Consider the following 26,082-nt stretch of genomic DNA (forward strand, 5'->3'; position numbering starts at 1 on the left):
TGAGAGTCCAGAAGATGTATTATATGACGTTAAAAATATTACAAAAGAAATGGATATTTTTGATGCAACGAAAAAGCATACAAATAATTAATAAAAATTATATAATGCTCTGTTAACTATCCCACCGACATCAATCGATTCAGAGAGAGCTTTTTCGGCGGCAGATCTTTTTTTTTTACAAAAATTCAGAAAGCAATCATCATGCTTTACAAATGCATGTTGATTGCTTTCTGAGCAATGCAAATATATGTGAATAAAATTTGTAAAAACATTAATTAGTTTAGATTTAGTTTATTTTAAATTATACAGTTTAGAGGTATTATTCTTTCTTATTTTACTTTTTTTTTATTTATATATATTTTTATGTTAATTCACATTCCCAAACCAAGAAGACCACTACAGTTGAGAAGACTTTAGTTGTGTTTACAACAAATGCAGATTTGTATGTTATGTATATGTGGTTATCATGTGTGATTGTTTTTTCATTTTAGGATTCATATAAATATAAGATTCTTTTTGACTTGCGGCTTTGGATTCTTTTTGTTGATGGACGTCTTTTTGTTTTGTATACGATTCTTTTTGACTAGCGGCTTTCGACATGTTTTGTTTGATGTCTTTTTGTTTTTGACGTCTTTTTGTTTTTGTTTTTGTTATGGTCTCAAAATTACGTTTAATTCGGACCGTAGAGAAAGCTTTACTTTTTCGGAAACTTGATTTAGATATGGTCTCAAAGTTACCTTTAATTCGGACTCTAGAGAAGACTTTACTTCCGAACAATATCTTTCCCGCTTCGTACATCGTTTTTACATTACGACTTATATTATTGCTTTATGACCCAAAATAGTTTTTTAACCACTCATTTGGCTTAAATTTATCTGGTCTTATTTTAGTATTTAGTTAATCTTCTTACAATATTTTTTAATATATGATTTATCCGCTGATTTTCATATTATTACTATTATCAAGGAACGTTTATGCTATATTATCTTACATTCATTACTCAGCTTTGTTTTATTTTTCACAGACACAATTTTCGTCTTTAACTATTATTCAGAGAATTTCTTATATCCTTCACTACATGTTTAAATCTTCACATTTTTGCAGGCGATGTATATATGTTTTTTTCTTCTTTCAAATATTACTTGATTTTTAGTTATGATTTTAAGTTGCGCGGGTTGTTTCATTTTCTTACACTTTAGATTGGTTAACAAAATTCGAATGGAGTATCTTTGAGAGCGTTAGAGTTTTCTGAAGACTCTATTGTGTTTTATTTTATTTTAAAAGGGTTTTTAATAGGGTATATTGCCATTTGATTATTTTTGGTTTATTTGTGCTGGAAGTACCTATGTGGTTTAAATGGTCTTAGGGGAAAATTTATTAGTATTTTCTGTTTGCACACTTTAGTTGTTTTAGTTTTGTTTCTGGCATTTTTATTTGAATTTTAATTTATTGTGTGTAGTTTTTTCTACCGGTGGTGTGGTAAGTGATTAATTTAATTATTTTTATTTATATTGTGCAGTAGATTGACACTTTTTATATCATATCATCAAAAAAATATTAGTGTTTTACAAATTTGGGTGTGGTTGGGTTTTGGCTATTTGTAGTGAATCCTTTTTAACTGCAGTATGGAATAGGCGTAAATCGCGGGGTAAAGCATAAGTGGCAATGACGTTTGTCTAACGGGATAAACTAGTTATAAGTGCTGATCCTCATCGAAACGCCAGTAATAATAGACGCGACTCTGAGGAGATGTTTATTACTTAATCACTACACAAATTATGTTTACACATTGGCATTAATGTTTTTTTTCCATTCTGAGGCCTTTCATTGTTGTATGCATACTTTTTATTTTTTAATGTATTTTTTGTTTTATTTATTTTTTGTTTGGTGATATATTTTTTGTATATCTTAGTTCATAATAGTATTTATATAACGATTTATTATTATTATTATTTTTTTTTAATTATTATTGTTAGTACTGTTTAGATGAATTGTCTGTCTTATTTATATTTTAAATATTCCTCTATTAATCTTTATTTTTGTCTTGACAACTGTCAAAATATGCTTTATTTGAAAAATAGTTCTCCTTTATTCTAATGTACTTCATTTCTTCCCTCAGGCGCTCAATGCTCGTGTGTGACCATTCGGCGAATTTTATATATATCAGAATTATATATATGCCAAAGTTTATAAATAATAGAAATCATTGGATTAGCTTATTTAGAGATTGGATTAATAACTATACTCTACATATAAATCAATATACTCTACATATAAATAAAAGAAAATTACTGAAAAATGCAAAATAAAAATAAAAATACAACAGTTGATTATAGTTAATTAAGCTATCATTGATCGATATCAATATTAATTCTCTATAATCGATAATTGCACCAATACGTCTTAGCTTTCAGAATTCAGCCTCTGAAGCTTTATAGCATCAGAAACACTTAACTGCACAACTAAACCTAACTTTTTTTGCAACACAAAAAAATATTGCCTTTTCACAAGACAGAGAATCACAAAACAACATAGACAAATCACTTTCTAAATCTGAATGATTTATTAATTTAAGGAATATAAAAGCACGTTTGCATCATCTACCTCAACATGTCTACTTAATTTTGAATAAGGTCCACGTTTGGTCCAATTTTGAACCACGTCCTAACTAAATATAAGTTTTTTTACCAACTATTGGACTTATGAATAGTTATTATTTATTAATTATCATTATTGGACTTATGAATAACTATTAATTTTTATTTTTCATTACATCCGCCGGCCTCCAGCCGGCGGATGTAATGAAAAAATGTTGTGTAAATAATGTATGTAATGAAAAATTTATGTAATGAAATAATTTCACGTTTGTCTTTAAGTTAACGAGCAATTAAAATATTAACTGAGAACAAATGTTAAATATTTGGCATTAAAATATTTAATTAAATAAAAAATGTTAAATATTTGACATTAAAGTTTTGTTTTATATGATTTATTGACTATTTAAATAATTAAAAAAAAAAAAAAAAATTAAAATTTTGTCAGAGCGGTTGTTTTTCAAGGACTATCGAATAAATTTTTAACTTTTAAACGTTTTAAACTTTAAATCGCTTAAAACTTTAAAACGTGTAAAAGTAGATGAGTCTATATTTTTAAACGTTGTAAAAGTATAAAGTAAAATATAAATAATATTTATTAAAGTATATATATTTAAAGCTTATAAATTTTTTTTTGTTGTTGTTGTAATTTGGCAAAACTATTAGCGTATTACAGCGTGGTCGCAAATTTTTAATAAACATTAGCAGATATCTTTTTAATAACTTTTACAATATCCATTAAAAAAAAGTATTTAACATTATGGCAAATGATAAAATAGATAAAAATTTTAAAAATTCTTTTTTTATTTATAAAATTTAAAAATAAAAAATTAATGAAGGACTAGTTACACATTTAAGCTGCCATTTTGAAAAATTTTCAAACATGATTGTAAAAGTTTTACAAATGCTAAAAACTCAAAATTTTCAGTGTATATTTAGAGCACTGTTAACTGGGGTTTCTACCACGTATGTGAAAAACGGATAATTATTTTTTAGATTATTTAATTTTTTTCAAAAAGTAGTAAAATGAAGTAGTTTCAAAGTTATTTTTTAGACAATTTTCATTTATTGGTTTGATTAATTACTTATATAAAAAAAAATAAGGTAAAAGTGTTTATAAAGATTGCGTAATAAAAAAAAGTCATATTTCTTCATATTTCTTGTCAACAAATCTTTTTTTTATAACTTTTATTAACTTTAGTTTAGGTATCAGCAGTATCAAGGTATCAGCAGAAGAAATGTGTTTGTTGATACCTGCTGTGAAAGCCTTTTTTGTCTTATATTCATTTTCAAAAAAAACTTCTAAACATTTGAAAAACTTGCTATCGGTAATGAGGCTGTAGTTTTTTTTCTTTTTTTTGATGTGTAATAGCTGTTTTTTGAATTTATATTTACGTTTTCTAATTGTGCAACAAGTTATTTTTTATTTAAAAGATGCAAACAAACTTCTAATGAAAATAGTTTTTAAGCAAGCAAGCAAATATACCAAAAGATGTGGTATTATTTGTATACTTTAAGCTGTGAAACTTGTCTTAAATTTTTTTGAGCACTGGTAAAATATTAAGCTAACAGGATATTTTTAGAGCTTTTAGAGATTTAAAGTTTTCTCTAAAAACTTGACTATAAAGCTTAAAAATCTATAAACAAATTCGTTACTATGGTGGTTGCTAGAGAAGCTTGAAAAACTATAGTGCAATAAACTATGATTATTTAAGGTGGTACACCACCAAATATTCCATAATGTTCGAACTTAAAAAAAAAGTTAAATTTTATATCAATAAAAATTTCATTAATTTAAAATGCTATTTTATACTTCATTTTACTTTGCCTCGATTACTTTGCCTCGAATTTATCAAAAAACATTCATTTTAATGGATCCATTCAAAACACGATAACTTGAAATATATTGAAACACAACATCCATGAAATTTTTACATATGTTCTAGACATATCAGGTAAAGTATTGATATTTGGATTTTAAGATTTTCAAAGTGCATAAAAAATTATATAAATTTTTTTACATCAAGTAAAAAAAAAACAAACTATTTTAGACCTTAAACGTAAAAAAAAAAAGGTTGGAGCAGAATTTAAAAATTTCAATATATCATTCCCTAGAAAAAATAGTATAATAAACATTTCTTAAAAATTTTAAGTAATTTGCACTTTTGCTTCTCAAGATATAATGTTTACAATCAGACAATGTTTCGCAAAATTTGAAAATGGAGAAAAACCCAATAGAAAATTAATTATTCTGTATAATTTTTTTTAGTTAATTTATCGAAAAATTAAAAAATAAGTTGGGAATAAGCTTTTTATATTATTAATCTACAATAAATTGCCTGCCAAATGAGCGAAATATTAAAAATTCACTTTTTTTTTCAAATTTCAGAAAATATTTGGTGTTGTACCTACTTAAAAAACTAAATTAGTTTACAACAAGCCGTTTTTATGCAACTAATCTCTGTCAAGTTCATTATTAAAATTGACTAAACAAAAATTGCCTTCCAACTGGCTGCAGCCGCCAAATTGGAAATTTGGCGGCCGCAGCCAGTTGGAAGGCAGACCTCCAAATGATTCTGCCTCCACAATTTTTTCTGGAGGCGGCCACCAATAGCTTCCGCCTCTCTAATAGCGCTGGGCTGCAAAATATTTTGCCTCCAAAAAATAACTCTGGCTGCGGCCGCGAATAGAAGGGCAGAAGCTACTGAAGGCGGAAGAAAGAACATTTTGCCGCTAAAAATTTATTGGGAGGCCGCCGCCAACGTCCGCCTCCCTAAAAAGTCGCTAAAAAGTCCAGAAATAACTTTCATTTTGGTTAGATTGGTTTTTAACAACAATCACGCTGAATAAAAGAAGCCAAAATACAAAACTTAGAATAAAATTGCAAAATGCCGAACAATTTCCAAAGCAAGAACAATAAACCGACAATCTTTGAAAAAAACTTTTAAATAACTAATGCAAATAACTTCAAGAATAATTTAAAAAATAAAAAGTTAAAGTTAAAAAAGTAAAAGTAAAAGAAGTAAAACTAGAAGTAAAAGTAGAAGTTAAACTTAAAAAAGTTTCATAACTTTTCATAACCACAACAACAGCTTATTTTAATTTATTAAATATAGCAAATTTAGAAAGAAGGTTCAAAAAAGCACACTTTCAAATTTAAAATTAACTAGTCGATTGTGAAGAAATGTGTCTTGATGTTATTTTATCAAACAGATGAAATAACTTCAAAATCTTTTTGTTTCAGTAAATTTTGGTTACTTTTTTTACTTTAAATTTTCAAAAATTTAAAGTAAAAAGTTAACAAAAGTGCAAATCACAATATTTAAACAACCAGATTCCAATCACATATTTAAAATCAGGCCCGTAGCAAGCTTTTTGTTTTTGTTTGAGAATTTAAATTTATTTAACGACATAGAGCAAACTCCAAACATTTATATATTCATGTTTATGTAAAGCTTTTCAAAAGTATTGCAATAATCGGAGTCTGTTAACAATAAATCCCTAAAAAGTTAACTTCCCTTTTATGCCATTAGTGTAAGAGTGATGAGTTTATTACATTTATAAATACATTTTTTTAACATTTTAAACTAAATTTAAGTTAATTAACAAGTCTCCAATGCCATGCAATAATCTCTCAGTGTTCAAAAGCTATGACTATTTAAATTATAAGCAACCTCCCCCATTTTTTAGAGGATTTAAAATATTATTTTTAATTAAGTTATAAGTTCGTCTGACAATCAAATTCTGTTCCTCATTCAAAAGTTCGGATTGAATGTTAATTTAATCAAATCGCGCAGACTTAAAATTTGTCGAAGAATAACGAAGAAAATTAAGTTTTTATAAGTGACTTTAGTCTATAAGATCATTTGTATTTTTCAAGCAATATTATAATATTGTTCAAATTATTCTTTTTTTTATTATTATTAACTTGATAATTATCAAATTAATTTTTTTTTCAAATTTAATTTTGTCATTGGTTTTTGTTTTTTTTTAATTACAAAAAGACATTCTTTATTGCAGTGGTTGATTTTTAATTTTTATAATTTTTTATTTTTTCTAAATTTGTCGTTACAAATTATTACATTTCTTTGGTAAAATATACGGATGGCGGGGTAATAGTCTTATTGCCAAGCCCCTAAATATCCGTACATAATTAAGTCATTAAAAACTTTAAAAATTAAAAATTGATGATCCTGAGTTTTTCTGAAATTTGAGTTTAATAAATTTATATTAGTTGACAATCATAGTTTTGTATTTTATAGGAATATATCTAAAAAAATAATATATGTGTAGCTGAAATACTGAATTCTCCAGTTTTAGTAAGTTATTTTAGAAAACGAGAAATTATTTTCTAAAAAAACATACTAAAACAGAAAAAATATTGCATAAATAACAGAAGTTTTGAATAATTTTATTATTTTAACATATAAATAAAATAGTTTAAAAAATATTATCCATAAAAATATAAATTAAACAAAATACAAGATTCAATTTTAAATTGACTTAAATACAAGTATTGCGTGATATTATACCACGTGAAAAGTAATGTAAAAAGGTTTCATAATTTGAAAATGCGGCGAATCCTTTTATCACCAAACCAATTAGATTTACTTAATCAACAGCATCTTTAACTAATAGTATTATTAATAGTTGCAAATGAGGTCTTTTGATGTGTTGTTAAAAACCATGTTAAACTCATTTAAAGACTTTATGGTAACCAATAATATAATGATGTCTAATTGAGTAAATTTTGATATTATTATAATTAGAAAAACCAATGATTTTGGTAATAAATATACTTTATATAACCTTGACCTTTGAGTTTTGAATTTTAAAACCTATTGACTTAAATTTAGCGTAAGAAAATAAAAAAATAAAAGTTACTAATTTGTTGCCCTCACATTTGGGTAGGGATGTTAAATGTTAGGGTATTTTTTTTCCAGGCTCCATTCACTGGATGCGTAGATTAAGACTATTTATTAATCTACGTATAAATTATTGCTTAGCGACAGCTACAGCTAGGGTTATACGTATATTACACAGTGGCGTAGCATAATATTTTTGGTCAGTAGACATACGTGGGCAAGTTGCCCAATTTCTGTATCTCTGAAAGAATAACTTTTTTTTTTAAAAAAAGTCTTTAAATATATCATAGGACTTCCAAACCTTTCGGCTCTTGCTTCAGTTGCTTGTGGGACCGTAATTTTGCTTAAACTGGCTTCGCGGTTTATAGGCCACTAATACTACACGCAGATAAAGAAATTTGAAAAGTTCTAAATTTTTCTTGCCCTTATAACAGTACCGTAGTTGCTTAAACTAAGACTTATAGAGTCAAAGGATATTCTTGAGCAGGTGAACTTTTTTTGTATCAAAGTGGCAAAAAATCTTAACAAAAATATTGCGTCCTCTTAAAAAGTTCGGGGCTCATTAATCTTCAGGGCATGGTGTTATAGTCCTCATAATTAAGGACAGGCTTTAACTTTCTCTCCTTAATTTTTAAATAATCAATAAGTTTACGCAAAAAACTTGTCAAAAAGAACTAACAATTATGCCAATTATTTTCCTTTCAAATAAACGACCCTTTCTGAGTCTCCCATGGGTATATGCACCTTTTGCTAACTGCCTTGTTTCAGCTTTGTCTAAATTCCTGACCTTACGATTGGCGAGAGTGAATATTTTTGAGACGGTTTGATTCAGAGAATGATTATTATAGCTAAAACTATCATGAACCGGAACTAGAAAGGGTTTTAACCATGGTCAGAAACCTATTATTGATATTTTCAAACTCTACAGGGGAAGAAATACCTAAAACCGCGCAAATTAAATATTACGGCAAACTAAACGTTAGTGACATAAAGTTTTACTTTTTTGCATTACTTTTGATCCTGTCAAAGTTATTGTAAAATATAAGTAAATTTATTTACTTTATATAAATTACTTTTAATTTACTTTACATATTACATAAAATTGTATTTCAAAATTTAAAATTAATGCTTACGTAATTTAAATTTTATTTTATATAATTTATTTTCAATATAAATTTGTTATTACTTTTAAAATAAAACATTCCTGCTTATGAAACATCATGTTATTTGTAAATTTAATTTACATTTAGTAGCTTATTACTCTTACGTAATTTACTTTCATGTGCAAGTTACTTTTTAATATAATTTTTTTTAATTAGTTACTTTTATAGGTAAATGTAAATTACAGTTTGAGGAACTTTTATATTATGTAATGTAATTTTCAAAAGTAATTAACTTTTAAATGTAAAAGTAAACAGCTTTTTTATGTGACTTACTTTTACATGTAAAAGTAAATTACTTTTTGATGTAATCTTCTTTTACATAACTTACTTTTGAAAGTAAAAAAAACTTCCATTATAAAGTAAAAGTCGTTTCAAAATAAGTAATTAATTATGAGGATATGTAAATTTACATAAAACGTTTAAAATTACTTATGTAATTTACTTTTTGATAAAAATTTTACTCGTGTAAGTAAAAAAAAAGTAAGTAAAAGAGCCATCCCTAGTGGGAAGAGTCGGCCGTGATGTAACGGAAAAATTAGTTGATTCTATTCATAGACGCTGCATAGCTGTCATTCAAGCAAAGGCAGAGCCGGAAAAATACTAATTTAAATAATAATTAATTTTTATAATAAATCTTTCTCTTCTGGACGGATAATTTTTTTGCATTGATCTTTATTTGTTTCAATAAAATGTTGCATAATTAATATAATATCTATTTTTTGTTTTTTTATTTATTTTAGATTATTTATTTTTTTGTTTTTTCGTTTTATTTTGAATATAAGGTTTTTTATTAAATTTTTTCTTTTGATTTGATGTGTGGATGGATAATTTTTTTGCTCACTGTATATATATATATATATATATATATATATATATATATATATATATATATATATATATATATATATATATATATATATATATATATATATATATATATATATATATATATATATATATATATATATATATATATATATATATATATATACATATATACATACATATACAGACCAATATACTTCTTTATGCCGATGATTTCGTCATTTGCATATGAATTATTTTTTTTAAACATTTTTGCTTTAAAAGTTCCCATTTAGTTTTATAATAAATGATAAAAGTCGAACTTTTTTTTAGCTTGGATGTGAACTATATTAAAAAATTAACAATATTAACTTTGTTATGGGCACGTGGTAAGGGGTGTTTTATAACAAGTACATGATAAAATCTCTAAGCTGCAGTCAAGGTAGCACTGTGGATTCTCACCTACCCCCTCTAATAATTATTTCGCAAAAAGATGATTTCAAAAAAAAGAAAAGTTTTTATTTAAATATATCAAGTCTACTTAAAAAAAGTGATTTTGATATTTTTAATTTGTTTTTGTATTCCTAATCTATGTTTTTGATTTACATAATCATACACTGTATGATTGTATCATATCACTGTATGATATGTGCACTGTCATGTATTGCAGGACTGTTGCAATAAGGCATGGATTAGGTGGGCAATAAAGTTTTCTATGTGCTCTAAGACAAAGCTCTGTATAGATTAAATAAAATTCTCTCTGTTGAAACCATATCAAGTATAATTAGAAGAATTTGGGAACAATTTTTTACAAAAATATCCATGTTTTTTTTGTTTGTAGCACTTTATATTAAATAGTTATTTTTAGATATTTTTGAATTATTGTTAATTATTTTTTGGTTTTCAGAGAATATTAAACCATAATTAAAAAGTTGAATAAAATTTTATTTATGTTTCCTACTAAAGATTTATGTTAGCCTACAAAAAGTTCGTTTTAAAAGTAAAATAATTTTTGATTAATTAGTTCTCAGTTTCTTAAACAGAAAGGACACAGTACAAGGTACACAGTGACTTAACTCATTTTGGAGTTAATATATAGTTTAAGCATAATATATCTTAAAAAAATAAAATCTCCAATTTGGTGCAATAAAGAAGATCGCGATTTCTTGAAATGTGTCACAATCAAATTACACGGTTTTAATATTTTGATCTTTTGCAAAAATCAAAAAAAATAGAGTTATGAGAAATGTGTAATATTTATTATAGAAAATGTGTCCATATGAGTGAAGAGGCATAAGCATAGTAATTTAATAAAAAAATGAAATTAAGTGTTTAGTAAATACAAGCTTTTTAAATTTTATTGTAGCGTGTTATAATTAAATTTAAAGAATTACTCATCAACCATCATTTAAAAAAATCACCAGCTGCAATTTACCAATTAAACAAAATCATTGTCTGTTGGCAACGTTTAGATACGATGAGAAAAACATCACGAAAACTAGTTAACAGAGCTGGCTAACGGAAGAATTTTAACAGAAAAACTTATCGGAGCGGTTAATAAACGGAGTCAAAACGGAACTATCAGAACCCAATATACTTTCCTGCGTTTTAAAATCCGCCATTTAGAGTTTTTTTCTTAACGGACACTCAAATTCTCCATTGGTTTAACCGAGAGATTTGAATACGGCTGCAGGATGAATCAAAACTGGATACGAAAATTTAAACAACATCAGGATACAATGTCTAAAATACGTGGCAGAGCGGTACGAGATAATAACGAATATTGAAAGAAAGAGAGAAATTGAATTATAAATTAATGCAAATAATGCATTAAATACAATCAACGTTACAGAATTGATGCCTGAAAAACATAAATGCTCGAGAACTACAATTAAAAGAGAACTAATTTAAATATGTTATACTTGTAAAAGTTTTAAATTGGTCGTTGTTGCGAGAAACTCATCTCAAGTAATAGCAACAAAGTTCACGTTTTGCACTCATTTTCTTTTCTGCAAAATTCTGATCTGGTTTATATTGATAAAACCGGTTTTAATTTGCACGATTCACGACATTACTGATGTACATTGTTGGGAAGCACCCACTTTATATTCTCCACACAGAGAGGAAGGAAATTCAACTTAATAAAGTTACGGTATAGTATTAGTATAAGTATTAGTTTTAAAGTAATGGATGAGGCTCTTAATGCTGCTAGCATGAAAGAGTGGATCGATTCCATCATTCATCAATTGTAAAAATCGCATTTTGAGACAGTAATAGTACTGTCCAGTTTTTACCACCTTATTGCGCTTAACTTAATCCTATCGAGGAGTTTATTGGTACTGTCAACAACTTATTCAAAAAGATTCAACCACAACCTAATAATCCACAAGAAATGATTATTATTATTACTGAGATTTTACAGAATACTCTTTTAGTGCAACATCCGTCCGCTTTCTCTATGCTATCTTTCTAACTTGACTTTTTCTGACTTTTACTCTATTATCCTTCATTCTTCATAAACTCACATACTCTTGATCTGCAAAGCGGCTTATGATGCTCCTTTTAGAGCTGAAGTCGTCTTCCCTGGCCCGGGTATCTGTCCTTCTATATGGCAATTAGCAGGAGGAGGTTCAACCATGCAACAAAACTATGGTGGACAAAACATAGACGCAACAAAAATAATTGTGGACAAAACTGTATTAAATTTACATTTAAGTGTAAAAAATTTACATTATATATTATGACTATAAAGTTTATTACATTATACAAAATTTAAAACAAAAAAGTGCTACGAATGACGGATTATTATTAAAAAGTAATATTTGGTAACTTTTCGTAACCGTTTGATTGTTGTTTGCCTCTACTTGATGCTATAGATTTTCGTTTATACAACCGGTAAAACACCATTGACAAATTTGTTCTAAATTGCTTACTCTGAAAGCAGAATATCAAAGGGTTTATAAAAGAATTTGATAATCGCATTAAAACAAAGACTTGGGAGATCGAAGAATTCCAACACAATATTGGTACATTTTCAAAAGCGAGTAGAAAAAGTATTCTGTTTGGTAAAATACAAATGCAAAAAGCAACTGCTAATATTTTGATTGTCTTAGTTGTTTTGACTTTACGAATATGTATAATATCAACTTTATTGACTTTCATAGAATTTCCTAAAAAAATTCCAATTTTTTTAAGAGACAAAGAGATTTTGTAAAAACAAAATGAAACAATAACAACTGGTACTGCTGTGTCTAAAGTAAAAATAACGAGCGTAAGAATAATTTTATCGGATGTTTTGTCTAAAAAATATTTACAAAAGTTTCCAAATTGCTTATTGCTCGGATCATATACAAAAAAGGCTGCACATAAAGATTCTGTGATTAAGGCAAGGAAGTAAATTAAAACCATTGTTGCAATTTTAGACTTTGTAGATTTTAATTGAAGCAATAAACATTTTTTATACAATATTGCGTTCCATCTTTCAATTGAAATAAATACGAGTAAATAAACTGAAGCATCAATAAACCAATACGGTAAAGAAAAACCGGTAATAAATATACACATTAAATCACCACTAACGTTTTTAGGATGATAATTTTGAAAGGTATCAGTTGACATAATATAAGTTGGTAAGCTTAATAAAGATACCATAAAGTCAGCAAATGCTAATGAAAATATGGCAATATGAAACAATGACGTGCGATTAATATTTTTAGATAAAAGTATAACAATCATTACAACGCTATTTCCAATTATTCCTAAAACTGTAATCAATGAATACCAAATTAGCTCCCAGTTTTCTAATGAAAAGCTCTTTATATTCTAAAATAGAATGAAACATGTATTTTAAATTATAAAAGAGAAAAATACAATTTAAATAATATCTATGTATTTTAATATAATAAAATTTTAGTTTTATTTACATTTTAACAAAACTTTTTTTATAATAAAATATGTAGCATATCGTCGCATGAGAATTATAGGGTTCTATCTGCATTTTTTTAGTTGTAAGAACTTAACTTTCGATATTTAATTTTAAAATGTTTTAATGCTATTATTCTTTATAGTTATAAATTACAAGTCGTTTATGTTATTATGGTTTCATTATTAAAAATATATTATTATTCATAATATTTTTAAAGTTGTTTGTTTTTATTATTAATTATTAATTAAAACTTTAATTGTTAGATTCTTTTAACATAAAAAAATGCAGATAGAACCCTATAATTCTCATGCGACGATATAATTCTGTAAAATATACAATTGTAATAAATAAATATATTAGTTAAACAATAGATAAAAACTAAAAAAAAGTAAATTATAAATAAAAAATAATGTGCAAAGTATATTAACAACCAAAAGTGGTTTGGTTACGCCTTCATTGGGTGGACTGCTAAATTAGTTAACTTTTCCCAAACTTGAGGAGCTTAATTAATGAAGATTTATTGTCATACACGTTCATAAATACATTCCAGGGGCGAATCTAGGGTTCGGCACATTAGGCGACCGCCTTAGGAGAATTATTATTTTACTATTAAGATATAATTTACATTACATTTTGAAACCCCATCTGGAATTTTTTATTATTTACAACTACGGCGTTGCTGACGAGAAGCTTGACTACGATATGCACGGGAGTGTTATAAATAATGATTTGGCATAGTGGTTTTTTCATGAATTAGGCGAAATAAGTCTGGCCTAATCTAATCTAGATGCGAGGTGTGTATTTTAATCACTTTACCTAACGAAAGTTAAATTATGCCTAAAAAGGTATGGAACTAAGAGGTCAATCCGCTTAATCTGATCTGGATCTAGATAGAAAAAGTCTGTGCGTTAGTTGTGCAACTTGAAAAAAATTGATAAACAAGCCGATAAATTGTATAAGGATTTTGCAATTAGCATTGTAAAGTTCTTTAAGTGCCTTATTCATGATGTCTGACATTTGTTATAATGCACGAACAGCTTTAGAGCAAAACGATTTAGTTCTATTGAATTAAATTTGCAATAAGTTAGCTTATGAAGTTTATATTTTCTGTATAAACTAAAGTTGCATTCATCTTAAGCAAAATTTCTGTTCAGAAACCTCAAAAGCTTGAAGTTGAATAAACTTGTACCCATTCAGAAAGCTATCAACAGTTTTCAATGCATTATTTACTTTATACTATCATGCAATAAAACAGCAAATTATCTTCAGCGAAGATAATTTGTTGCTTTATCCGCAATTTTTTGAATTTGCAAAAAGTAAACAATTTTTTTTTTCTCATATAAAAACATATGCTTGGTTTAGTGAACTACAAACAGCAATATATGTATATATGTATGTATATATATATATATATATATATATATATATATATATATATATATATATATATATATATATATATATATATATATATTTGTATGTATATATATACATACAAATATGTATGTATATATATACATATATATATATATATTTGTATGTATATATATACATACAAATATGTATGTATATATACATATATATATATATATATATATATATATATATATATATATATATATATATATATATATATATATATATATATGTATGTATGAATATATATGTATGTATATATATGTATACATATATATATATATATATATATATATATATATATATATATATATATATATATATATATATATATATATATATATATATATATATATATATATATATATATATATATATATATATATATATAATAAGGCAAGCATACGTTTTTATAGTATTATTATAAAAACATATGCCTGTCTTAGTAAAGTACAAACTGCTGGCTTAATTTTATAATATTGCTGTTGTGATGTTCGTATATGTAAACATATATTTTTTAAAATATAGATTTTTCATGATGTCAGTTATAATATAAGCTACACTTCCACAAAAAATACAACTGATTAATGTTGCCTAAAGCTTGATGCCAAGCAATAACTGTCAGTTAAATATTTTGTTTATTAATCAGTCTTATTTTATTTAAGTTATACAGTTGATGATTATTGCCAAAATTTAAAAGTTTTAAGCACCATCTAAGAGTTGTTTTTTTATTGGTTTAGTTATTCATAATGTGTTACCTGCAAGTTACCTTTATTTATTAAAAAAAAAAAAAAAATTCTAAAGGATTGTATGGGTTGTTTGTTAAAGTTTTGTTTGTATTATTTGAATTTATTTTAGATCAAATCTTGTAACTGCCTCTGTAGTTTAGTATTGTTAGCTATTGTTTAAAACTATTTGTTAGTTCGTGTTTTACGGGGTCTCACCACAATAGAATTGTTTTTTTATTTGGCGTTTTTACAGTGTTTTTTTAATTGATGTTTTTTAATTGGTGTTTTACGGGTTCTTACCTCAATAGAATTGAATAGATTAAATGTTAATGCGACATTTTATTCCAACATCCAAAATTTAATGGTACAATTAGCATTGGTAAGTAAAAAATAGCCCTGGGCCCCAAAAAATCTTGATCCGCTACTGCACATTGCCATAATAAATTCTATTTTATATGTTATTCAGGAATAAAAATGACCAGGGAAAAGCTCTCGTGTGCAAAGTAAACATGGAGGGAGGTAATAATAAATAAGGTAAAGTTAGAATTTATTGAGAATATGAATTCGCGTGGATGGGAAAAAATTCACAACTGATAAATTGGTAGGGGGCGTTTCTTTGGCATCTGACAGTACTTGTGCATGAAAGGGGATGAGTTTGTGAGATTGGTAGGGGGGGGGGGCAAAGGAGACATAAATCCTAGATCTGCCCTTGTATACATACATACAGTAGTCTCTCGCTTAATTGCGCAAATTGAAACAGGCACTGTGGTGCGCAATTAACTAGGAGTGCGCAAATAAGAAAAAGATAAGAAAAAATTTAGCAGACTAAATTATTAACTATATAAACAAATCTTTATTAAGAAACATATTATGCATGACGGAAAAAGTCATGAATTGTAGGCTGATAAGCATTCTGCAGCTTTTCTCGTTTAGTTTTCATAACTACTGACCGTATGTTTGATGATAGTGGTTCGTAGCTATTTATTATTTATCGTTGTCGACTTTTAAAATTGCTTTAGCTTTTTGACATTTTAATTGCTTGCCAATATCGATCAGAGATAAATGTATAAATTCAATACCTAAGAAGCCTGTACCATCGTATATCTCATTATTATTAGCTTCTTCTTCATCCATAGCAACTGCATTATCATTATTTTCTTCGATATTTGAAATGAAGTTTTTTTATTAAAGTTTTTTCAATGAGACTTGACTGATAAATCGTTAAAACTTATTATTATCTGTTTAAAACAAGATTTATCATTTACTTCGATTCGAATTCGAATTCGAAATATTTATCTATTTACATTCTGATAAAATCATTATCTCAAAATATTTATGATAAAAACCAGTTTTTAACTTAACACAGTTACGTTTTCTGATCTAATTACACTTTCAACAAAAAACTCAGCAAAAAATTGAAACACAAATACTTTGGGCCTAAACGCGCAATTAACTGGGATGCGCAATTAAGCGAGAAACTACTGTACATACATACATACATTGCATACATGCATACATGCATACATGCATACATGCAAACATGCATACATGCGTACATGCATAAATGCATACATACATACATACATACATACATGCATACATACATACATATGTATGTATGTATGTAACCGGGTACCCAACACATATATATGTGTTGGGTACCCGGTTCGGATCCAGTAACACGGCTGTTAACAATAATATGTAGCAGGACTTTTAAGTCATTTTTTTTCAACTTTTTTACCTTTTTTTTTTTAGTTTAGTTTATATCGGACATAATAAGGTTAAAACAAATTTCTGTAATATTAGCATTAATTATTCGTTTTTTTGTATTTTTTTTTATTTTATGTGGGGAATTTCATGGAAATTTACTACTAATTTAAGTTTTTGGGGTTTGTCCTTTCTAACCTTGATATCTTATAGACTTATTATTATTGTAATGGTTCCTGTAGAAAGAAAAAAATCTACAATTTTGTTGAGTTTATGAAACAGATTTTTTAAATTACTAATGAAAATATACTGTACACAATGAAACAATCGTAAAAAAAGCATATTTTTAAGGTGTACTTACAGAAAACTTTGCTTTGAGAAAACGCAAAAATGAAAGCAAAAATAATCAATAAGTCACAAAAAACTCAAATTCCTTTTTGAATGGGGAATCTTCTTCTTCAGTTGATTTTATTCAAATAAGCCTTTCTTGTCTGCTTTTAGGATATTCCCCCATTTTAAACTTTGAGTAAAAACATTGCTTGTGCTGTTTTTGTTTACAGACATCAAAAATAGTTTAAGATGCATTATTGAATTCAATGAAATAAGATAAAACTGCAGAAGCTCTAACTTTGTTGTTGTAACAATGTAATGTAAACTTTGCAAACTAATCCATGAAGTAAAATCAATTATTTAAGTGATAATCAATATTGTTATCTGCATTCCACAATTTTATACTATTCACAGTTCTCTGACAATACGTAAATACCATTTCATTACTGTTATGAAGTTTTACAATCCTATTCAATGATGAATGGCCTTTTTTCCAATTTTTTTCTTTTTCTTTAAGTAGCGCATGTCATAAATGATACTGCAACATATGCTAACTATTGCTTCATATGGTTTTAGAAATATTTATTTGGTGGCACGAGATCAACATAGAACATACTTGTGCTGTATGTGAAAGCCCTTTAAAGACTTTAAAGCCTTTTACTTTCGGCAGACGATGCCCTTCTGAGAAATTCTTTTATCGTCTGCCGAAAGATAAAAGAACTTTTCTTGACTCCAAAATCAGTTAATGTCGAAAGTAAGTGTGGTGGTCAATACTATTACTTTAGTCTTAAGACTGGTATACTAAAAGCTGTTTCTGCAGAAAGCAGAAGGCTTCTGCTATCAGTATAGCTAACAGCTCGTTTACACATTCGAATGAACAGCAATGCTCTACTGCCCATTTTGCCAGTTTATGATTAGGTGAAGTATCTTTTTTTAAATTTCTTCTGAAAAAAGTACAATGCCATTGTCACTTTGAGACAAATAACCATTAAGAAATTCTTCACTTTCATAATCGCTTTCCAAATTTTTGTCTTCTTCTACTTTACTGATATTTTGTGTAAATTTTGAATTGTTATTATTTCTCTTGAGTTTCTCTTCTTCACTACAAGAAGATTCTGTAAGCGCGAGAATATTAGAGTGGCATTTTCGCCAGTTTCTTAAATAAGCCATTAATTTCTTTTATCGTAATAACGAGCAGAAATTTGAATACTAAATAAAACGTTTATGAAAATTAAAAATTAAAAGTTTCACTCATAAACACCTCTGTGTTGCACATTATACTAAAATATTATTTTAATTACTTTTTACGCTATAACTAATTTTACTTTAAGCACCAACTTAAAGTACGGTTTTTTTATAATTGAGTTTTTTTGTCAATGTTGATTTAACGTTGAAACAACGTTAAATAAACAACGTTTAAACCGTAAAGTTGTTTTAACGTTGTGACATAGTTAAACAACGTTGAAACAACGCTTCAACCAAATTTCAACATTGAAACAGCGTAGATATGCCGGCTGTGTAATGTCTTATATTAAAAATACCAAATTTTTTTGTATTGAGAAAATTTCATACCAGCATATATTTATAGATTATTTACATCTATTTATGTATTTATATACTATTTAGAGCTTTTCATAACTATTTTATCACATTCATTCCCGGTGGGAAACGAGCCAGCTGCTAGCGAGCGACTAGCTAGCTTAATAGCGATTTTCAAGCAATTCTTATTTACTTATTGTATTTTTTCTTAATGTCTTTAACATCTTTAAAAATCGATTTTTAGTGTTGAGGCTATTATAATAATGAAAATAATTGAACTTTAAACATTGCAATTTTGTAGCAACGCGTCGCTTATCGTAATTTTATGTAGAATTTAATTCTCTTTCTCATGATATAATTAATTTTTTTTTGTTCAATTTAAAACTCAATATTAAACAACTTGTTTTCTAAACACTATCAAACAAGGTAATTAACCTTAGCAACTAAGTAAATTGTAAATAATTTGAACAAAAATACATTACAAACAAGCAAAACCGCTAACTTTAGAGAATATGTGATTTTAAAGGCAATCAAAACTCGAACAAAAAAGTTGTAGAAGATTCAAATGATAACAATTTTACTATAAACTAAAGTACTATAATATTATGTTTACTTTTAGGCTAAAGTCTAAAAAGTTTATATTTGCCTTTAGCCTAAAGGTAAACATAAACTTTTTAACAATTTGAAGTTTATAGTATTTTAGTTTATAATAAAATTGTAATCATTTGAATCTTCTACAACTTTTTTGTACGAGTGTTGATTCCATTTAAAAGCACAGATTCTCTAAAGCTTGTAGTTTTGCTTGTTTGTATTGTACGAAATCTTTTTACTTTCAAGGACTTTTACTTTAAAGGCTTTTACATATAGTTCAAATATGTTCTATGTTGATCTCGTGCAACCAAATAAATACTTCAAAAACCATATGAAGCAGTATTTAGCATATGTTGCAGTATTATTTATGGCATGCGCTGTTTAAAGAAAAAAAAAAAAAAATTGGAAAAAAGGCCATTCATCAATGAATAGGATTGTAAAACTTCATAACAGTAATAAAATGGTATTTACGTATTGTCAGAGAACTGTGAATCGTATAAAATTATGGAATGCAGATAACAATATTGATTATCACTTAAATAATTGATTTTACTTCATGGATTAGTTTGCAAAGTTTACATTACATTGCTTACCCGGGGTTTTAATGTTACTACATAGATTAATTTACAACAACTAAGTTATAGCTTCTCCAGTTTTATCTTATTTCATTGAATTCAATGATGCATCTTAAACAATTTCTGATATCTGTAAACAAAAACAGCTCAAGCAAAGTTTTTACTCAAAGTTTTAAATGGAGGAATATCCTAAAAGCATACAAGAAAGGCTTATTTGAATAAAATCAACTGAAGAAGAAGATTCTCCCATTCAAAAAGGAATTTGAGTTTTTTGTGACTTATTGATTATTTTTGCTTTCATTTTTGCGTTTTCTCAAAGCAAAGTTTTTAGTAAGTACACCTTAAAAATATGCTCAAGTTTACACAAAAATAAGCATATTTAAGTATATATGATCAAATTTTTTTAGGATTGTTTCATTGCGCACAGTATACAGTGGCGTAGCTTGGTAACCAAGGGCCCGGGGGCAAATTAAAAAATGGGGCTCCACTGCTATGTAAACTACTTAGGTTTTATTAAATAAAATTATGAAATATACAAATACTTTAAATATGCTAAGCTAATTAAGCTCTTGTGCACTTCAGGGCAGGTAATAAAAATATTTAACAGTAACAACATAAATTGTAATGAATACTTGGTGTAGGTTTGGCTAATAAAATGAAATAAAGAAGATTAAAGGGTTTATTATATAAAGGTTGGGCCTACCAACTGTCTAAATAACAATTATATTTTAAAATTTTTCCTAGCTTTAGTTTTCGCAAAAGTATTAATGACTTCGTTTAAATCCAGGCTTGATGCGGTTTGTTTTCAATTGGTATTAGCGATAAATGTCGGAGTCGAGTTTTGGTCATCTTGTTTCTTAAATAATTTATTATTATTTTTAATTTGCTAAATGACCTTTGAGCTGACGCAGAAGTGACAGGAATTGTAAAGAATAAAACATTGCTGTAATACTTCCGTTAGGTTGCATTCTAGCACTCCATATTTGCACATTATTTCCTTACATAATTGGTGAGCAGTCCATGCTTGAGTTAGTTGAGGTAAAACTAGATGATAAATATTAATAAATTGAATTGAAAGACAAGGGCCTATTATATCTAAATATTTGCTTTGGAATTCGTCACACTTTTGTAATAAAGTTGCTTCATCAACATTTAATAAAAATATTGGTGTTAGAAAATTGAATATATGACAGACTGCACTGATACCAATAAAAGTTGATGTTGTTCAATACACTGTGCATGAATTCGCATAGCAACACGAACTCAAAATGTTGATTTAACATTTAGAATGAAAGTTTTTTTCAACGTTAAATCAATGTTAGGTTCAAACGTTATTTCAACGTTGATTCGACGCAAAAAAACGTTACAATAACGTTGAATTTATGTTGAAACAACGTTAAGAATGACAGTTTTTTTAACGTTAATTTATCAACGTTAAACAGGCTGTTAAAAAACGTTTTGTAATCACAGAAACCGTTGATAAAAACTGAGATCACCATCAAAACGTAGTATGCCCAATAGTATGTCCAATAGCGCTGTTGCACTTTTCTATTACATTATTAAGGTATATTATGGATATTAAATCTACTCATAGTCTATACTTAGACTATTTAAAACATTTTCAGTTTAGTTTAGTTAAAATAGTATTATTAAAGTAAAAGATTAAAATTGTTTTATTGAAAAATATATTTAAATATTACATATATTTACATATAATTGAATATCTACAAATAATTAAATAAAATCTACATATAATTGAATAAAATCTATACAAATATCTTCTAATAATGTCATTTTTCATGTTAAATAGCATGCATTTGCTGGAGCAATTTTTAATAATCACTTGCACTTTCAGGGGAAAATTTATATATATATATATATTAGTAGAAAGTCACTCAACAAAATTTTTTTTCATTTTACACTGAGTTTCTTCAATAAAGACTCATCAGAAATGATGAGTCTTTATTGATGAAGCACAGTGTAAAAGCATTTCTGATGAGTCTTTATTGATGAAACACAGTGTAAAATGAAAAAAAATTTTTGTTAAGTGATTTTCAACTAATACATAATTGCTCTGTTCTTTTAAAAACATTGAGCACTCTATTTTGTAGAATACATTTAAAAGTTGTTTATATATATATATATATATATATATATATATATATATATATATATATATATATACCTACAGATTTGATCAATGAACAACTGGAGGTCAGGTGCATTGACACTTCATCTAAATCTTTGATAATTGAACCTGTAAAATATAATTTCTAATTTATGGTATAAATTACAAAAACATTTTTGTTTTTAGGTATAAAAATTGAAATTTATAAAATCCAAGAACATAAAACTAATACCTACTTGGGAAATAATCAGGAAATTCTCTTTGTTTTGTTTTCTTTTTCGTAAATAGACATTCTCATTATAACATTTTTCTTTGGTAGTTGTAAATTCAAATTTTTCACAATCCTGTTTGCTTTCTGTGGAATTGAAATAGTTATGTGAATAGTTATATATTTTGTATCAACAAAATAACTCTTCCTAACAAAATTATTTAAATAATAATAATTGTAATATATAGATGTAATACCTGAAGAGAATTTAGTTTTGATTTGTGGAAAATTAAGCCAATTCTTCTCAGCATTTTAGTACAGTCAATGCTTTGAATCCTGGAGGCCAAAAAACAGTTTTATCACTAATCCAATTAAGTGGAAGTACACCTTCTTCTCTGTAGTTTTTTCTCTTAATCAACAAATCAATAAACAGATAAATTAAATCAATAAACAATAATCTTTTCTCCTAACTAAAACTCTCTTATTTACAAATTTTTCCTCAATATATATTCTCTATGCTTTTCCTAAAATAACCTTCAAAACACCGTCATAAATCACCGCAAAAACATATTTACAATTATTATTGGTAAAAACTATTAAAGTTATTAAATCTCTCACGTCATTAAATATTCTAGAACTTTCCGGAATTACACTCCTCGTTGATCCTTACGGATCATCCAAATAGCAATCAAAGTATTTCGAAGGCATGCGCCGTTCCCGACCACTCCGTCGCAAAAGCATGTCGATTTCTTGGGGTCTATCTTCAGCTTCGACATTTTCCTCGTTCGTCTCTAATACATCTTTAACTTGCTCTCCTTGATTTTTAGCGTTCTCTAGACCAGTTTCGGTATTCATCTCTATTTCTACATCAGGGATAATGCAGGACTGAGTATCATTTCGAGGTCTAACGTGTTTCACATGACACGGAATGCCGTTCACTTCTACGATTTGTTTCGACGCATTCCGAGTTATCGTAGCTGGTTGCCACTTTGTATAGCACCTCGCATTTGGTGGTTTCAGCCAGACTTTATCGCCGATTCGAAACCTCTTGTTCGTGACATTTTGCGCAGGAAGATTCTCTTTTCCCAATCCTTTCACACCAATGGTATAACTGTATATTTTGCCCATCGGACTTGCACCATTTTTGTCGGCTGAGACATTGTACCAATATAGTGCTTCCGGTATCGACATTTTCGATCGTTCTGCTATTCTCTTGATCGTACGGTGGTTTCTTTCTACATCCAATTTCCCTTTTTCCCACCGTATTGGCGCTGGATCTATTGACTGACATGGTTTGCAACTTTTTATCACATTTCGAACATCGTTTTCAGTAGCAGTCGGAATTGCTTTACGAACAAAGTTTAACGTTCGATTCACTCCGAAATGTCTAGTTCTTTGGTTTATATCGGAAATAGATTCAGCCTTCGTAGCTACGATTCCCTGCAGCTTCCAGCATTTCGATGCAATGTGTCCTTCCTCACCACATTTAAAACATCTAACAGTCTTTGGTGACAAGTTCTTCGCAAGCAAACAATTCTTTGCAATGTGATTCAAACCTTTGCAGTTGTAACACACTAACGCGGTTTTTGTAGCATGGCGTCTAAATACAGCGCCAACAGCGTCACTGTCAATCACATTTGCACAGTTCAAAGCAGCTTTCACTCTGGGTAACATTATATCAATCGGGTCCATTACGGCTCGAAATCTTGATGATAAAACTTCTGGCAAACCCACAACAAACGCCAAACGCACAGACTCCTCTGATAATTTAGCAAGATAGGCTAATTGTCTTAAATCAGCCAAAAACACGTCGGCTTTTTCTCCGTCACATAATTTTCGTTTTGTAAACAGTTCATATGCAGTATAGGCATCTACAGAAAACGCCGTTAATAACACACGCTCGACTTCCACAACATCTTTTTTATCTTCCGCGGTTAAAGCATCGTACACTGCATAAGCAGCTTCTCTGAGAAGAATTGGAAAAAGTAGTTCAAGCTTTAAGTTCTGAATTTCAGCAATCACTTTCGTTCGTTGAATCCAAACAGCAGCATCAGAAGTGCCATCATACGTCTAAAACATTTCAAATAATCTCATACTTGGTTCCATGCCCGGTTAGCTTGTAGTTTTTTCTCTTAATCAACAAATCAATAAACAGATAAATTAAATCAATAAACAATAATCTTTTCTCCTAACTAAAACTCTCTTATTTACAAATTTTTCCTCAATATATATACTCTATGCTTTTCCTAAAATAACCTTCAAAACACCGTCATAAATCACCGCAAAAACATAATTACAATTATTATTGGTAAAAACTATTAAAGTTATTAAATCTCTAACGTCATTAAATATTCTAGAACTTTCCGGAATTACATTCTCCTTGTAGATCTTCATTCCAAACAGCTCCTTTCCACATATTTGATTTTGAAAATATTATATGAACTAATAAAAAAACGAAGAAACCATAATATAAGTGTACTAACAGGCCTAGTTAAACTAGCTAAATCTTGACATTTTATAACCATGATACTTGCTAAACAATAATATTAGTAGACATTATTAGCAAAGATATATGATTTTCTTTATTTTATAAATTTATTATATTTTAAATTCGATTTTATGAATATATTTATTATTCTATTAATCTGCATAACTCTGAATACATTATGTCTAAATAACTCAAGGCATCGAAGGAAAATAATGAAAGAATCCCAGGTTGCCAAAAAATAATTAACTACATAAGAGTATTACGGAATATTGAATAAAAATAGATAATATTCATTATTAATACAAATATAATAAAAAGTTTATTATAAAATACTTTGAGTTTGATTGATAATATTAAAGCAACAAAAATTAAAAAAGAAAACATCTCAATAAATAATAAATTATCATTCAAACAACTTTAAAGACCAAATAATAACTTGTAACTTACTTTTTACACATCTTCATCTAATAAACATTAATATTAATACCAATTTTTAATACCACATCATTAGTATTTTTATTTTTATTAAAAATAAAAATATTATATCAGTTAAGCTTTTCTTATTTTACTTGAAACATCAACTCATTCCTACGTTTTTTCATAACTGAAGTTTTCTTTTGGTTATGTTGAATTAACACTGAAAACAAAATATTAGTAGACAACAAGAAAATATTTCTTTATTGAAATATATGTAAACATTTATAACAACCAATCTAATTTCCTTTCTTTTCCGCCACCTTTTCGAAATGGAGCGTATTTTAAGAAGTCTGACAAAATGCCATCAATTAAAGTTTCAGCCGCTTCATCGTATTCAATAGAAAAAGCTGTAAATAAAAATAAAAAAGTTTTATATATCTTATAAAGGTATACCTTTCATAGCACCATGTGGTCTGGTAAACTTCTGTTTTTTTTTTTTTTTTTTTTAAACATCTTCGCTTCCAACAAGGCTGCAAGCAGCCACTAATTAAAGTCGGAAGTTACTGAAAGAGAAAAGATGAAGATTGTAGAGCAAGATAACGAT

At 27.4% G+C, this 26,082-nt stretch overlaps 1 protein-coding gene across 2 annotated transcripts in view; it reads right to left on the reverse strand.

Annotated features, from left to right (window-relative positions):
* Positions 1-12,108: 12,108 nt before the first annotated feature.
* Positions 12,109-26,082, reverse strand: part of LOC136091578 (melatonin receptor type 1B-B-like) — a 33,444-nt gene continuing 19,470 nt past the window's right edge. Inside the window, exons 1-4 of one of the 2 annotated variants that reach the window (XM_065819270.1) lie at positions 22,831-24,735; positions 22,602-22,720; positions 22,427-22,494; positions 12,109-13,248 (exon numbers count right to left, since the gene is read on the reverse strand). In XM_065819270.1, coding sequence (XP_065675342.1) covers positions 12,235-13,248; positions 22,427-22,462 — 1,050 coding nt within the window. In that variant the 5' untranslated portion in view covers positions 22,463-22,494; positions 22,602-22,720; positions 22,831-24,735 and the 3' untranslated portion in view covers positions 12,109-12,234. Of the gene's footprint in view, positions 13,249-22,426; positions 22,495-22,601; positions 22,721-22,830; positions 24,736-26,082 lie in introns of those variants that run through there. The other variant, XM_065819271.1, reaches the window with a different exon arrangement.

This window comes from Hydra vulgaris, chromosome 15, assembly GCF_038396675.1.
Source record: "Hydra vulgaris chromosome 15, alternate assembly HydraT2T_AEP".
Lineage (NCBI taxonomy): Eukaryota > Metazoa > Cnidaria > Hydrozoa > Anthoathecata > Hydridae > Hydra > Hydra vulgaris.